This window comes from Copidosoma floridanum, unplaced genomic scaffold (assembly GCF_036245765.1).
Source record: "Copidosoma floridanum isolate Cflo_tuat_1 unplaced genomic scaffold, Cflo_Japanese_pri ptg000011l, whole genome shotgun sequence".
NCBI lineage: Eukaryota > Metazoa > Arthropoda > Insecta > Hymenoptera > Encyrtidae > Copidosoma > Copidosoma floridanum.
Genome location: NW_028321888.1, coordinates 10124539 through 10141391, shown reverse-complemented (window position 1 = coordinate 10141391; position 16853 = coordinate 10124539). Strand labels below are relative to the sequence as shown.

The 16853-nt window shown below is 36.4% G+C and overlaps 2 protein-coding genes across 2 annotated transcripts in view; both read right to left on the bottom strand.

The window, feature by feature from the left end:
• Positions 1-975: 975 nt before the first annotated feature.
• On the bottom strand, positions 976-4820 carry LOC106639749 (uncharacterized). Its single transcript, XM_014353506.2, has 3 exons — positions 4540-4820; positions 2468-2583; positions 976-1376 (listed from the first exon to the last, which is right to left on the bottom strand). The coding sequence occupies exons 1-3, from the start codon at positions 4708-4710 to the stop codon at positions 980-982; spliced, it is 684 nt and encodes a 227-aa protein (XP_014208992.1). The 5' UTR covers positions 4711-4820; the 3' UTR covers positions 976-979.
• Positions 4821-9380: 4560 nt separating this feature from the next.
• LOC106639752 (protein CEPU-1) overlaps positions 9381-16853 on the bottom strand; it is a 198654-nt gene continuing 191181 nt past the window's right edge. The window contains exons 2-9 of the mRNA XM_089590054.1: positions 14724-14933; positions 13617-13981; positions 12975-13125; positions 12434-12855; positions 11213-11432; positions 11101-11130; positions 10867-10982; positions 9381-10187 (exon numbers count right to left, since the gene is read on the bottom strand). Coding sequence (XP_089446180.1) covers positions 10897-10982; positions 11101-11130; positions 11213-11432; positions 12434-12855; positions 12975-13125; positions 13617-13981; positions 14724-14933 — 1484 coding nt within the window. The 3' untranslated portion in view covers positions 9381-10187; positions 10867-10896. The remainder of the gene's footprint in view (positions 10188-10866; positions 10983-11100; positions 11131-11212; positions 11433-12433; positions 12856-12974; positions 13126-13616; positions 13982-14723; positions 14934-16853) is intronic.

Genomic DNA, 16853 nt, shown 5'->3' with positions numbered 1-16853 from the left:
TTAGTAAGAAGATTTTTGTTCTGAGTTTTTAATATTTTTTTAATATTTGAGAACATGGTTCATTTGAATTTTTTTCTCTTTGATTAGTGGGTAGAAATTAGAGCTAGAAATTAGTGGTCAGTATTCCATCGGTGATATGACGTTTAACGCATTAAAATTAAATTAATAATATGTTCTTAACAGCTAAGATAAAACTGAATAGAAACACAGCTTATTGATTCTTCGAAAATTTTTAATTGACACTTTAATGATAATTTAGTGATGTGACGGTTAACGCAACAAAAAATAATTTTTCAAACGTCCAGCTATTCCAAGAATCAGGGAAGATTTTGCTTGTTGTAGTGAAAGACATCATATAACTAAGATTTTTAATTGTTTATTGGAAGGATAACATCAAATTCTATTTACTATTTTTAATGTTTCAATTTATTTTCTACCTCAATTTTTCTCATTTTTTTCTTCTAGAATTAGAAAAGAGTGTTACAAAGTTGATTTTCGTTTATTTTATCAGACCATTTTTTTAAATACCTAGTCGTTTCTTATTAGGAAAAAGCTTGTTTGTTGTGAAAAAATAAGTAAAACAGCTAATATTGTTATGACTACCTAATATCAATGGTTCGTACCTTACCTAGAGGATAGCTCCGGTTCACAGTGCCCCGAAGATCCGCTCATTACCCGAGTAAAACGAAAGAGTAGCCACTGGTGGAAAACTAGGAGACTGCAAGATCCTCTTCGTCGCCCGTGTAGCCAGGGTAGTGGTATAATATATAAAGGTATAAGAAAAAAAGGAACGATTAAATGTATAGATATAATTTTGCCATTTATTGCGGTTTTCAAAAAATGTACAACAGCGCTTTGAAGGGCAGAGCTCCCCAGCTAAAGTGCCAGACTTGTTGCTGAAGGCAAAAGTATTTAACATGGACTGGCATGGGCCTTTTATACCCTCCAAAGAAGCAGCGGCGGGCGTCGGTGACTTTGATTATAGGCGGCTTGGATGGTTCGCCGATTTTGGCGCAATTCGCAATATGGATACATCAGCGCATCCACGGAATACCTCCTGAATCCCACAGCCAAGTCTGCCAGTTCCATCTTGACACATACCCCAATTATTTCCACCGTAGTAGTGCCATCTGAAGACACAATGTGGGCATACAAAGTCTTTTGGTAGGTTGGCCTGAATTATAATGTTTCCGTTCATTCCTTTCTTCACTTTGTAACGTAGATTACCGTCAGCGAGGTAGATGGGGTGTGCGGCAAAACATTCCTCGGTCTCGATGTCTCTGGTTGAGTTGAGAGGACATAGGGAAAATTCAAAGTAACCCAAGTGATTGGCACTTAAGTCAACTGTTATATTAATCCGTTTTCCTGGACAGTATCTGTGACAAAGGTTTTCAAGTTACATATTAAAAGAGTTCACAGAAATAATTATACATGATGATTATAATGATGTTAAATTAAATCCATGCACTTAATCAGAGTTTTTGATGACGAATAAGACTCATAAGTAAATAAGTAATTCTTTACAACGTATAATTGATTATAAATTTTTATACTTTCATAGAACCTAAAAAAATTCTTAACCATTTTTCAAGATGTAGGACACAAATTAAAGAATCACGTGTTTTAATAATATTTAATTAATATTTTCGTAATCGGAAATTATTTAAAATATAAGGATTTTAAATATATAACTCTTACAATTAATGTTGAGACAGTTCTTCTTTGTTGACTTTACAATCCGAATGAAAAAACATTTCTATTAGAAGCAAGCGTTTATCAAAGAGACAAAACAATGACAAATAAAAATGCACCCTATTTGTTTTACATCTTTTTAAATTTTATAAAAATTATTTGAGTAAATTTTCTACATCACAAATACAGAGAAATTTGTCTAAAACGTATACGTATAAGTGCGATCTAGGATAGTCCTTATTTTATCTTTTGGCGTGTAATTCACTTTTAGGTGGCTCAAGAGAGTAGTAGGTACCGTATCTTTGTAAGTGGATTTTAAAATAAATTATTCATAAAATGTGAGCATAAGTTATAAGACGTGTTTTTCTTGATTTTTTGAGTGAAAATATACTATGCACAAATAAAAGTTAAAAAATTATCTCAAAGTCTCAGGCCCGTATACGTTCTTGATACATCAGTGTTATACAAAGAATATTTATATACAACGTTTACTGAAAGTAGATCCAAAGTATTACTTAGCTGGCCGCTTCTCCGTATAACACGTGAATATGTATCTAATTCTTTATCGTAAATATGCAGCAGCCTGACATTCAACTATTTTTGTTAATTATTTCATGGTTCCAATCGTGAATATATACTGATTTTGGTGTTATTGTGTTCTCCGTAAAAAAAATTATACATTGCACAGTTTTTTAAAAACATATTTGTATAATTATATTCGAGAGTGACTTATTTCTTGAGTCACCTTATGTCACCTTAAATATCTTTTACCGACCTACGAACAATCACTCCTAGGCCGTATTTTCCACCATTTTCGTTGTCTCTTGGTTGACGTTGAGACCAATTGTCGCCACATGGTCCGCAATTCCCTTTATTTTGTTGATATAAAGTCTGGAAATTTTAGCCTAATTAATGAATTTAATTGAAGTATAAAATTGACTGTTGAAAAAAAAAATTGAACAAATGAAACATTATCAAGAATTTATATCGTAAAATGATATATCGTATCATATATCGTATAATTTATCGTAAAATGATAAGGGCTCATTTAATGAAGATCGCTTTAAGTACTTTACTCCGTAAGATTTAACACAGGAAATTAATGACAATGAAGCTCCGTTGAAGCACATAGCGAATAATAAATGCATATATCTTAACAACACTAGCCAAAAAAGTGTTATTGTAAAAATCCTAATAAAAGTATATAGAAAATTGTTTTTATGAGAAAGGCGAATAACCAACGGTAACAATGTGATGGCTTCAAATTTGATTAAATTAATGTAATTGAAACATAAGATACAGTATGTACATATGAGGAAATCCATTTCTAGTTTGGATTTACACGTTCCAAAGAAAAAAAGAAAATTTTTTCGAGGCACACACTTGAACCAATTTTGTTCACATTCTATATGTATACCCTCAGAAATGAGAAAAAAATTGTGTGCAGGCATTTAAGGGCTTGTGACACTGTTTTCTACCCCACTAAAGATTTTAAATACTGATTTTTTAAAGTGAAAAAGCAGGACTAAACTGAAAAATGTCAGAAACTAGTTTGGAAACATTAATCACCCCAAACCTATGCATAACTTCGATGTATAAATAATTTAGGGTGAATTTACCCATCTAAAGCCTCCCCATGAATTGCAGTACCAAAAATTGGTGTAAAAATGTATTATTTCACCTCGGAAATCCCGGGAAATCCTCCCTCGGAGGTTTTTGAGGTCACTGATCCCGAATCGGGGGTATAATTTCAAGCAGGGGTAGTTTTAACCCCTAAAATCATTATTTTTCTCTATAAATGACTAACCAATTCATAATTTTGCCTACGAAATCGTTTCTCATGGATTTTTAAGGTCACTAATCATAAATTTGAGATCTATTTGTGTGCTGGAGTGGTTTTGATAATTTTTAACACCTTATTATGTAAACGAACTTTACTTTAAATCCCCCTCAGGCTCAGACATAGTATTTTTTACACCGGTAAAGTGTTTTTCAGCCATGCATCGGTGTAAACCTAAGTCATGACTAGATGTTTATGCATATAAACACCAGGACTCTTACTTAATCACACCTATCATCACGTTGGCTAGGCGTCAGAGAAACAGTTAATCGACCCTCGAAAATCAACGGCACAGGCGAAACGGTGAGACTCGAACGGTCATCCATCCAAGTACCGACTCACCGCGCCAAATGCCGCTCAACTTCGATGATCGACGGAACTGCAACTCTACCGCTGCTCCACTGTGGCTACTGTAACAACATGTATGGCTGCTTCATCAGTATAAACTGCTTTATAACAAGTATTACGTTTTAGTAAGAGTTTAGATACGTCTGCTAAATTCTACGTTTGGTAATTCGTTTGCAATGATTAACTTGGGTATGATTATAGCAGTATTCAGTAATAAGATTGTAATGGTGGTTTTTGTCGGATAAGTGCCATCGTCTTCGGGGCTATTTTTAGGGACGTAAGGCAGCTGCGGTGCGATGGCGCTTACGTGGCGAATCCTATTTTCTAATAGCTTAAAGCAGTTTCATAACCACCCGTCGTCTCCTAGTCAGTTCAGAGTAGTTTTTTTGGTTTAAAAGTTAAGTACTTATATTACTAGAGTCTTACATAGTGTAAAAATACTTAATTTTATGCATTACGTACGCATAAATAAGCAAAGTCAGCCATAGTACCCACACTATTGTAAGGTACATTGCGGGAATTACTATTTACTCGTTCATTTTTTTTTTTTTTTTTATTAAAAACCTGACAAACAATTGTGATAACGTACGCAATTTCACGAAAATAACTAAATGAAGGGCAAAAATTTAGGTACAGTGAACAAACTATACTTAACTCACCCCCATGCCACCACAGAAAAGCTGGTTGTCGTTGTAATTTTTTGGAGCACCGGACAATTTCCTCCAAGCAGATGATCTACTCACTGGGTCTACAAGTTTGCCGTGAGCATTAACTTGTAAGTTGTAAAAAAAATTTACAAGAATAAAGGCAATGATCATATTAACAGTCATTGCTACAACCACTATTCAGTTCACTTGGAATGCTAAAATATACCCTTTCTTAACAAATCTATAACCGGAGCGTTTTCTGAGCTACGCGTTTTGCGACTAACAACTCAAGATGGCCGTCAAACGTTTGTTTGCAATATTGGAACTAGTTGATTTTTATATGTTAAAAATGACTATAATCATTAGGATTTTGCATCATGTACAGTATGTCATTCGGTAACATATCTTAAGTTCATACTTGTTTACGAGTGTTCGACGGAGCCCCGGTTACAACTCAAGCACTTTATGATTATCGTGACCTCTGGCTTCTTTATGAACAAACGCCACGTTAAGGAACGTGATGGAATTTTTCAAAACTGCTTTTATGAGCGATTAGGCAGGACATTTCGTGACTTCCCGAGAAACGAATCGTCGCGCGAGGCCAGAGCTCCACCGAGGTGCTCGCTCTCCCGCAGCGGCCCTCCACGTCTCCATCTCCGGTCGCATCGCCGCATGCATGCTTACTTATACCTACGTATTGTTTTGACTAAATAATTGAATTCACTCCGTCCCAGCCGTTGCACTTTTTCTCAAGGTCACCAATCTGAAATCGTTGGTTTACTCCGTAGGGCAAAACGTTTTCTGTAACAACTAATCTCTTTCGGTTAGTGTATCTCGATGATTTATTTATCCTAACAAAGGAAAAAATTTAATTGTTATATTTGATCCATAAGATATAGTAATTTTTAAATATTTTCAACGGTATGTCGTACAAAAAAAATTTTTAACAATTTATGCACGTCTGTGCTATTTTTCTAATTACTTTTTTGTGACTCCAATAATATCATATGATCGATTGGAGAAGAAATAATTCGGTTGGTCATATTTTCAAACTTTTTAATGAAACAATTTATCACCTGCAGTACTTGAATTCTAAATTTCTATAACATCGAGTTCAGTGACATATTGTTTTAAAATATCACTTCTGCCGAACATCACGAAACCAACACCTTTGTTTTTTCAAAGAGCTATTTGAAGTTTTTTTATTGTTGTTTCAATTATCTTCTGTGAAAAGATTTAAAACAATCATAATTTTTCTATAAAAGAACGAACATGGATAGAAAAAAAATTGTGTGCCTATATGTAGGCGTATATTTTTTTTTATGCAGATGATCGGTCGTATAAGTATCAGAAATATTTTGAACAATTTAGATTACACGTAGCTTATTATTTTTTTTAAGATTCCAATTACCACTAAAAAGAAATTATGAGCTACATTTTTTTATATTTTACAGACTTGTAATGGAATTAATTTATTTGAAAAGGTAGTTTTCGAAATATCAATTGAATGTAAAGTTGATGTAGCATTGAATAAAAATTATGAAGAAAAGTTTATAAGAAAGCTTCGCACCACTACACTTTAAGTCATTTTTTATTTATTATACTGATTCTCACAAACCTCAGCTTTTGATACAGACTAATGAAAAAGTTCTAAAAATTAACATTTAATAAGTCGTAAATCGTTTTATATTTTTCAAAGGTTATGTAGACAGAATTTCAAACAAATGATTAAAAAGTAGGAAATTTAAGGAAAAAAAATATTAATACCTATGTTCAAATTCATTTTTTTTAAATGTTTTTGTATCTAAGAAACGATGTAAAGATGTTGCGTTTCGGTTCTCCATCGCGTGATTGGAACAATCGATTTGCTCCAAGCTCCTACAATTATGTATTACGACGATTTCTATCATGTTTTTCTCCTCTTCTCTCTTCTTTTCTTTTGATGATGATGGACCTCCAGTCAAAGTATAGGTACCTCTGCAAGTCTCCCCCATCGTCATCCGTCAAATAAAAAAAGAATTCTCATGCTATAATACATACTGTATTATATTTAAAAAAAATATATATTCATGCCATGACAAAGGAATTGTTTTAATAATTAAAGTAATGAAAATTCACCAATATTATAATATAGTTATATTTTATTTTACACTATTCTGTGATTGTACAAGTTACAAACATTAAGGCAACAATAAGCTGTACTTTTAGGACTGAAACTGCAAAGCAGTTTTTTGAACCTTAGTTTACGAATTTGATTAATGTGCAATATTTTTTTTATCGTATTTTTTCTCTCTCGATAGGCAAACGCTTTCTGTCGACTTTCAAAATTAGATAAAAAAAAAAAAAAAAAAAAAAAAAAAAATACGGTCCAATAGTCAGCATATTTCTGTAACCAAAGAATGGCAGTGGCTTATAAACGTATTCTAAAGTCGTTAATTGTAGCAAAAACTATATGCAAGCGTATTTTACAAGATTAAAGAAATTGGGTTTTATCATAACGTAAGGTCTGAAAATAAAAATCTGGGAAGAGGTGGACATATCAACGAATACATGCCCGCAAACTCACTGAAAGACCAAAAACGATCATACTCATTAATATACGCACTATGAATATTTTAGAGCACAACGTAAGTATAATGTAAAAGTAAAGAACACGTAATTTGTTTGTATTGTCTAGAAAAAAATTTATTTCACGTTCGTTGATAGTTACGGATCGTAAAACTAGTTGTTTAAGTATAGAGGACGGTGCTTTGAGTAACTTTACGATCGAATAAGTATAAATTTTTAATAGCATGCCATAAAAAAATTAATTATTTTTTTCTAAAAGGAAAATTTTTTTCACATAAACTCAAAACGAACAGCCCAATATTTTACTGAAATTGAGATTTAATTTTGAAATATATATATTATAATAAACTCAAGTAATTTAAGGCTCTCTTTTACCTACATTCGCTAGCGTTTTCGCATTTAAAATAACGATAATAAAATGCTCAACCACTTAATATAAATATATATGTATGCTACATACTCGAATAAGTATATTTTGGCTCGACTGTATGTTACATGAAAAGTAAATTTTCACTAACTTAAACCATACATTTAAGGTAAACTGTCGACATAACAACAATAACAAATAAGCTGATGCAAAAGAGTATGGTAGGTGGTGAAAAAAAATTTTTTTAATATATTTTACGATCAATCACATTGTATGTTGAGATATTCTTAACAGTAAAAAATTAAAAATGATTGAAATCAGACAATTTTTCAAATTTTTGTTGGTTCCTTGCGAAGTGTTGGAGCACCAAAAAATTTTTAAACTCAAAACGGAAAAATTGTCCGATCTTGATTGTGTATGTTTATACTTATTGAAAAATCTAATTGAGCAATACTTGAATTGAAATTAAAAGTTTCATCAACATTAAAAGTTCAATTTTGAAACCATTTTATTCTTCTCCTTTGGAAGATATATATATATATATATATATATATATATATATACGTACACATGTTCACAAAAATATATTCATTCGAGTTACTTTCAAATGGTACACTAAATTTTAATAATACAATAATATTATTTATAATAATAGTAAATATAATAATAATAATTATAATAACGCATGATACGCACTCAAATTCAACGAGAATTTCATCCGGTTTCTTCCATTTATTCACATCATCATAGCACACAGTTTTCAAGACACAGTCATTCAATTACAGTAAGTATTTATATTTTAGGTAACATACAATAATTATAATTTTACTTTTTCAAGTAAAGTATTAGTAGCAATCATCATCGGTTGTCATCGATTTTCTCGGATATTAATCTTTTACTGATTATCGTTCTTAAAAACAAACTAACTTTGTGTCTCGCATTTTCTAATGTTACGCACGTAGCATTAGCATTATAATTTATAGTATTTATATAACGGCACTTATTTAAATTTTAAGTAACGACGAGCAAAAGGCATTTAAATACACTAATATGTTTGAAAATTTAGTGCAAATGTTTTTGGATGGACGTATCAATGCAAAAAAAAGTATCACCTCTTGGGATATTTTTTTTTTTTTTTTTTTTTTTGAAGTAAAATCTGCCTCCCGCCATTTTCATTCATTTTTCCACATATCTCTGCGTTCGACTTGTTTGTGTACGGATTCCAATACTTGGGCGACATTGTTAATTAATTTACATAAATTATTTAAAATATATATTTTTATAGAATATCTTCCTCACATCTTATTTTGTAATTTCTCAAATGTAATGCACTTTTTTCTTTTCTTTCGTTCTCTTTAGTTCCACCTCTCGTTACACTTATTAAAACGTGAAAATGGCACTCGTAGGAGACTCGTGACATTAAATACACACACTGAGAAGGTTGTAGTAAAAAAAGCTCCTGCCCAATCGATGTTCCAACGCGCATGTATTCAACCCAGCTTAGTTTCACTTGAACAAAATTAAATGAAATCCAGGTGAAAATGAAAAAAAATAAAAAAATTGGAATTTCACCATAAACATGAAAGTATAACAAGTTTTTTTAGAATATAATTGTTACCACGGGCTTTGCGTAAATTACAGAATCGGCGTATGATTGTGCGTGCTGTAACAGGTACATGCCCCAGAAAATAATCGGATTTCCCACAATTTAAATGATTTTTATGATTGAAAATTCGGATGAAAGAAACCGCGTTACCAGTGGCAGTTCCGAGAGTACGAAAATAATGTATACGCGATGCAGCTGTGCTCACGAGACAAGATTCTTTGAAAGGTGTCAAAGAACATGTTTATGAATTTCTTTCAGACGGCGCACGAAAAAGGCTTTAAAAATAGTATATGGAAAAAAAAAAAAAAACGAAATCTATATTTTTTGCGGTTAAACAGTCGTGGGATACCAGTGCGTCAAACGTTTGTGCAGTTGAGCGAGAGGAGGGAGCTTTTTCTTCGACAACAATGCAAGCACATTATACAAATGACAAGTGTAAATGTATCGCGGAGTGGCAACACGAGTGAAAAGAAACAAAAAAAAAAAAAAAAAAAATAGTGACAGAGAAAAAAGAAAAGAAAATGATACATGCTCACGAGAACGAAGAGCGTCCGATTTTGTACCCGTAATAACTCGAACTCTCGACGAAAATCTAAAATTATCGCCGAACATTGTATTGCCCCACGCGAAGCACTCAAGAACCCCTTGGTCGAACAATAATTATAATTATGATAGCGGGCGATTTCGAGTGGGGCGCTCCACTCGCGGAGTGAATCCATGACAGGTAAGCGCGTGGATGACGAGGCGCTGAGAAAAAAAAAAAAAAGTACACTCGGCGCTCGTCTATTCTTGCTTTTATCGATATTTACTTTCAAGAAGAAGAGAGCGCGCTGCAGACTCGTCTTTGGCTCTATGGAAAGCTGCCTTTCGTTTCGCAATTTTTTTTTTGTTTTTTTCGTTTTTGTTTTTTATTTAGTCTCGTTTCGTCGAGCAGAGCTTCTGGCGAGCTTTGGTGGCGTGTGCGCGAGGCGCAGCTCTCGTTGGCCCTACATTGTAGGGTCCCGGAGTGGCCTCCCATCGTCTCCTTCTGTCTTCGTTTACTCTTGTTTTCCTATCCATTTCTTCTTTTAATTGTATCGTGAGGTCTAGTGGTGAACGCTTTGGCTGCAAGTTATGTACCTGAAAACCGGAGATTTTTTGTCATTAATATACATACCACTCATAAATTATTTCTAATTTACGTGTAAAAAATGAAAATCAAAGCTGCCAGGGACACGCAATAACTAGTTATTCCTATTATCGAAGCTTTGAGTTTATATAGTTTACGGGTATTAAGTAACGCGTGATTTACTGGCAAACTATTTTTTCACACGTAACTACATTAAATAAATATACATTTAAAAAATAAAACGTTCCTATACCTATACGCAAGAATGCCTTGTCAGTACTTCTTGTAACTGTAAGTGTATCGTATATTGCGCTACTTGTATTTATAGAATCGTTATACAGATTTTCGATGATAAGGTTATTCAGTTTTTTCAGTTATTACTAGGGGTTCCTCCCCTGCGTGCTTCACGCACCAACCCCCTCACAGTTAATAACAACTATTTAGTTTCCTGATTTTGTTAGAACAGTTGAGTAATTTGCTACTGTGAAATATATACTTTTAATTTTTACTCAATGCAAAAATTTAAACTACAAATTATTTAACTTCATTTTTAAATCACAGAACGAATAAATCGATGACAATCAAAACTCATGGGTATAGGATACTCTATTGTTGTCTACTCATGGAAATCGTATTATTGGCACTTGATTCGTATGAAAAGGAGGTATAAGAGTATTTTTTTCAAATCACCTAAATCGAGTCGTTGAAGAGCCGAAAATATTAAAGCTCCCAGCTGAAGACAAGTGGCAGAATGACGACCAGCAGGGTCATCGCACTAAACGTGGATGTCACTCCAGAGTCTTTCACTAAAAAAAAAAAAAGTAATAATATTAATAATAACTCACCGTATGACCTTCGAATGGTGCATGGCACTGGTAATAATATATCAATAAGAATGAATTGTCAATGAAAAATTCAACACACCTGTTTCGGCTTCAACGTCGCTTTTGTACTCTGCAAAAAAGCAATATCAAAGTTAATCAATGATAGGCTCCAAAGAAACCTCCAAAAGTCAAGTATGTGTTTTCCTTATTACCTCCGTCGAACTTTTTGAGCTCCGAGTAGGGTCCCCACTCGCCGATTCTGTCGCCTTTGGGGTGCTCCTCGTCGTTGCGTGCCCTCAGTTTGGCCTCGTAGTTGCCAGCCTCGATGCCCGTGATTCTCGTCTGGATGATCTTCTCCTTACCAATGGTGCTCACGATGTCGACCTCCTTGCCCTCGAGCCACTCGTCCTCGCCTTCTTTGCGGTACAGGAGCTACGCGCATCGATGTGGACGAACGGGTAAGTGCTTATTCGAGTTATTTGCATGAATTTACGCGACAAAAAGCTGCTGCGGAAAGTTAATTAGGGCGAAGCTTATATACGCGTCGACTTTTTTTTAATACTATTTTACAAATAATTCATCTTTGAACATAATCTCATACAAGTTTTTCCGTGAATTCGAATGTGTACGTTTTATCGTTGACTTGATGGTTTGACTAATGTACCTTAAATGTGCTTCTTTTCGTTGTTGAAGAGAGGGCCAAAAACGTTAGTTTATCGAAAAATATGTATAATATGTTTAAACTACTTGATCCCAACATCAAAAAAATTTTCAGTCAAATTCGTCAATTCATATTTCATATGCGTGTATATGTTAAATAATACTTTTTTTTTTTTTTATCTAGTTTTTAAGGATGATGCCTTTTAATACTTCAAACTACGAGAAAATTTTACTCTCCACAACATACAACCGGAAAGCCAGCTCGTACCTAACTAGTTTTTCTTGATGAAGAAAACTTTTTCATGGTTATAATTTAAGGTGCAATCGAACACAAAAGAAAAACGTATAATTTGACTGCTGCACGTATATTAACGTAGATAATTTTAATACGTTAATACCGATTTTTAAAATCATCGAGCTAATTACAAGCTGTATCTGTATAGACTCTTGTTCACTTTGCCAAAATAAATGTAAACAAGGTGATGTTTAGGTGTGTTGACTCGCCGAATACGGTATCCAGGAAGTAGAGCTTTTTCAAGCTTTTCTCGTCTACTTCAGCTAGATATGGTTGAAAGCTCGAAAAAACTCTACTTCCAGATTATAGATGCCATGGATGCCGAGTTACATAAACTGGATTCAGGCTCAAAAAAGCTCAGCGTGTGCAATGGTTACAAGCTCCTAACTAAACCCGTGAAACGCACCTTCCGCATGAGGCAAGTATATTTGCCAATGCCCTTCCCAACGGAGAACAAAAGTAAAAACTACTTCCTCACCTGGGCCTCAACGATGGGCTTGTAGCTGTTAACCCTCCACTGGAACACGATCGAGTCGTCGACCGCCTCGCCCTTCTTGAAGATAGGCTGGTCGGGCGTGTCCCGGAGGTCGATCTCAGGCCCCAGAGCGTCGCCGAGCTCGCTCCAAGCCCTGCACCGGTAAGCCCCGAGGTCCGACTTGCTCGTATTCTTGATGGTGAGCACGTGGTGGCTCTTGCGGCTGACGCTCTTGCTCAGCCGGCCGCCTTCCTCGGTCTCGAGCTCCCGGCCGTCCTTCAGCCAGTGGAGCCTCTCGACCGGTGGATGGGCATGCACGACGCACGTCAGGTTGCTCTCGACCCCCATGCCCGTGTAGTAGTGGCTGCGCTCCCGCGTCTTGCTGTCACTCAGGTGCTCCTTCTCGTACTCGATCTCCGGCTTGTCTGTCGAACGATCGGGTAGCACATCATTTTTTCGATACTTGCTTTTTACGGCGAATAGACTAGGGGTAAGGGTATCGCGGTGGGAGGCAGATCGACTCGTCACTCAAGGTCATACTCACGTCTGACGCGCAGCTTGAGGTGCTGAATCAGGGGCTTGTCGCTACCGATCTCGATGAGGCACTGGTAATCGCCGGCCAGGTGCCGATTGGCGTCCTTTATGTCAAGATAAACGCCCTTCGCCGTCTCCCGGTCCACCTTTATCCTGTGTCCCTGTGTGCAACGACAATCGTTGTTATTACTGTTTATTGTCATCCTTACAGTCGTAGCAGTTTCAATGCATGATAATAAAAATTGACACAGAATTTAACAAGTATAGAAATGTCAACAAGAGCCCCCAAAAGTGGCAAAAATGGCTAAAACCTGTTTTTTTTTTTTTTTTTTTTTTTTTTTTTGTAAAAAAGATGTGCAATTTTAAGACGAACAAAATGAGCCGCGTAGGGCTCAAATCGGTTGAGCCGTTCTTTCGTGAATGGCAAAAAACTGCCATTTTGAGTCATTTTTTCGAATCTCAATAACTCGCGTTTCATACAATGTTTAGAACTGCAATTTTGGTCACAAGGCAGGTATATTGTAACACACACAAAATTTCAGCTTGATCGGTTTGAGCATAATCCCAGTGCATACAGGTATATATATCATGAGTATTGGGGGAAGGTAAATGTTATACGTATAATATGTGAGATGTAGTATAGGGGATGTACCTGTCTCGACCAGAACATGCCCCGGGGCTCGAGGCTGCCGAGGTACTCGCAGCCCAGCGTGAGGCTGCTGCCCTGTTCAACCTCCTCGTGCTCGGAGGGCAGCACGCGGACCATGTGGCTCGTGTCGCCGCCGGCCGGGCTCACCCTGATCTGATGCCTTATCATTTCACGGTTTTGCTGGCTGACCAGGGCCTCGCAGATGTACTCGCTCGAGCTGTTCTCCGCCGCCACGTTCCTTATCACCAGAGTGTTGTTGGCCAGCCGATCTATTTGAGGATCCGAGCCGATTTTCGCGTCGCCGGCGTACAGCATGTCCGGCTGTTCGCACGTTTGCGTGCACTTCATCCAGCTGATCATCACGTTGTCTGGAAAATTCGGTTGATGAGATTTGCTTGTCTTATAGCAAATAATACTATCAAAGCTCGATTGTGCACATGTCATTCTCGCACATACTACATTGTAGGGGAGACGTTACATTACGCACCGCGCACGTATAGGTACGAAAATATTCAACCCCCCCCCTCCCGTTGCTGAGGTCCACGTAGAGTTGGCTATAGTCTCGCGTCAAGCTAAACTCTACACGAATGTGCCCAGAGCAATAGGCAAGCATATAGTGTATAGGAAGGGGCCTGGCAACCATCAAACTAAATTTTATTGCAAAACTTCTATTTGGAACTTGTTAAAAAGTGATGCTTTTCAAAATTTTTAGCAAATTTCATTTAAATCAACGTAAGTTTTGTAAAAATGACAATAGAATCAGGTTCGACAGTTCCCAGCTAGTATGGACCTTACGCAAGAGCTTACAAATTGAAAAAAAGGCTGAAAAAAATTGCTAGGACTAAATTTAAAAACTCTCATTGTATAAGTACTCATTAATACATTGCATTTTTTTCTGAAGGAATCCATGTGTAGTTTAATGTTGCGTGGTTTAGTTTGTTTATGCAACGAAAGGATATCGATTATTTGAAATCTCGCAACAAAATCTAGAGTGTTTGTGTTATACGCACGAACGAACAACCTTTCGCGTAACGTGATGTAAACGTCAGCGTGACAAAAAAGTGACGAAAGTTTGTAATATCAAACACAATGATGATGATGATGGCTTACCAGCATTAAGGAATTCGCAAGGCAAATACACCGTACTTCCGGGTGTGACGTTAAATATTTTAGACTTTGTAAGAGCTTGCACGGGTAAGCTCTGGTTGTCATCGTCGGAATCATCCCCGTCCTTGTCGGGATCGTCGTTGGCTTCTCTGGTTTCCTCGTCATCTAGGAATTCTTTGTCTTCCTCCTCGCCTGCGGTCGGCTTGCTCCACACTGTAACGATAATAAGTACACATTTATTACAACACAAGCTTGTAGTTGCACTGTTGGAAACTTTATTACTTGTATGTTAAATTTCATAATTTTGATTCCTAAAACAAGTTAATATACATTGTTATAACATTTCATAGAAAAATATGAAATTTCATGGAACATAGTATTAAATTCTATAACTTGAAGTATTAATTTTTATAATTTCTCATTCGTTTTGCTTCATGATGGTTATGAAATTTGCTTCCAAACCATTTTTATTGAATTTTAATAAACCCTTTTCCGACAGCATGCTCACTGTCATTATTATTTTAGATAAATAGAGCATTTTTTACGACTAAAATGCATTAATGTTTGTCTCGTTATATCTGAGACATACAAGACTGAGGAACAAGACAACTCCACGTTATTTACGTATATTTTCAAACAATACATATCTACAAATACTTGAAATATTTTGGTTCTTGCTCATTGCTTCCTGAATTGGCTGGGTTCGAGAAATCAATAGTATTTAATTATTTTTCACGATTCTATATACATTGGTCTAGGAGTTAAAAAATAATTTTATATTAAATTTAGAAATTCATGTCTTTCATACCATGAAACACGTTTATCCTATACGTTTTTGGGCAAAAATAATACGTTGTACAAAATTTTCTTCCGAGAGAAAATAAAAGTAACGAAGGCTTGCATGATCTGTTGTTATACGGAAAAGTTGTCAAGTATATAAAAAAGTTTGAAGCTCCACCGCTTTCGGATAAAAGTTATACCTAGGAGGACGTTTTTGTTCCGTTAATATAAATCAGCGCGTTTTCCTCAAAAAAAGAAAGTAAAAGAAAGAAAAAGAAAGTACTTAAGATCCATCTTCGTCGCTGTTTTCAAAACAAACGCTTGCATCTTAGTAGTGAGGAACAAAAAAAAAAAAAAATAAGCAGAGTCGACGAGCGGCACTTGCAACAGTTTAAAAATAGCACCGCTCCCCAAGGGGTCACCAAAACCCTCCGAAACCCTATTTTCCAAGACATTATTCACGAGTTTGGTGCAAGCCGATTTTTCTCCTCGATAACTGATGTGATTCAATCATTCACGCCACGTCCCCTTATACCTCGATACATTCGACGTCACTGCTCGCCGGCAAATCCCAGCGCGCCCCTTTGTGCCCGACTCCGTCCCCGAGAGGTCCATGAACCCACGGCTAGACGAGGAGGAAGACGCTCGCGCGCGGAGGGCCCCCTTTCTTCCCTCCTTCCCGAAATTCCAGCGCTCCCTACCACTCGTGGACACGTGTATGTGCGAGGCAGCGCGCAGGGGAGATGAAATTAGACTCGCGGAGAGAGCCGTTTCTCTAAAAATACTCGCGCTCTCGGGAAAAGGGGGAGAGAGGCCGCGCGAGAGCGCTACTTACCCTTCCGCTTGATCGTCGCTTCCGCCGCGGCGCTGACCCACCCAAGTGGGCTCGACCCACCCTTTATATATATATACGCCCGTGGGGTACGATAGCGGAATGGAGCCATCTTCGCCCGCAGATTGATTGACGGGGGTCGAAGGTTTTTCTATACATTTGTATTTAGGTGGTACCGATGGGTTATTGGGTTATTGGCGATTCGTTTGTGGTTCAGGGACGAAACGAGCTGTATACAAACATTTTCTTTATCTACAAAGCGAACAGTCAATCGAGAGCGCAGGCATCGCTGCCAGTCGTTAGATCGCGGAGCTGAAATGCCCGTAGTTTTTAAGGCGGGGCTCAATATAATATCCATGTACTGCTGCTAAGTTGTTTTTTCAAGCACGAACGTCCTGTGAGGTCGATGAACTGAGGGGGTGAAACTGTACCGACACGTAATTTCGTGCTTTCATTAATTTTCCACAACGCCATCGCTTATTGCGTTCCGTATACATTAGATGTTGTTCCAAAAAAAAAAA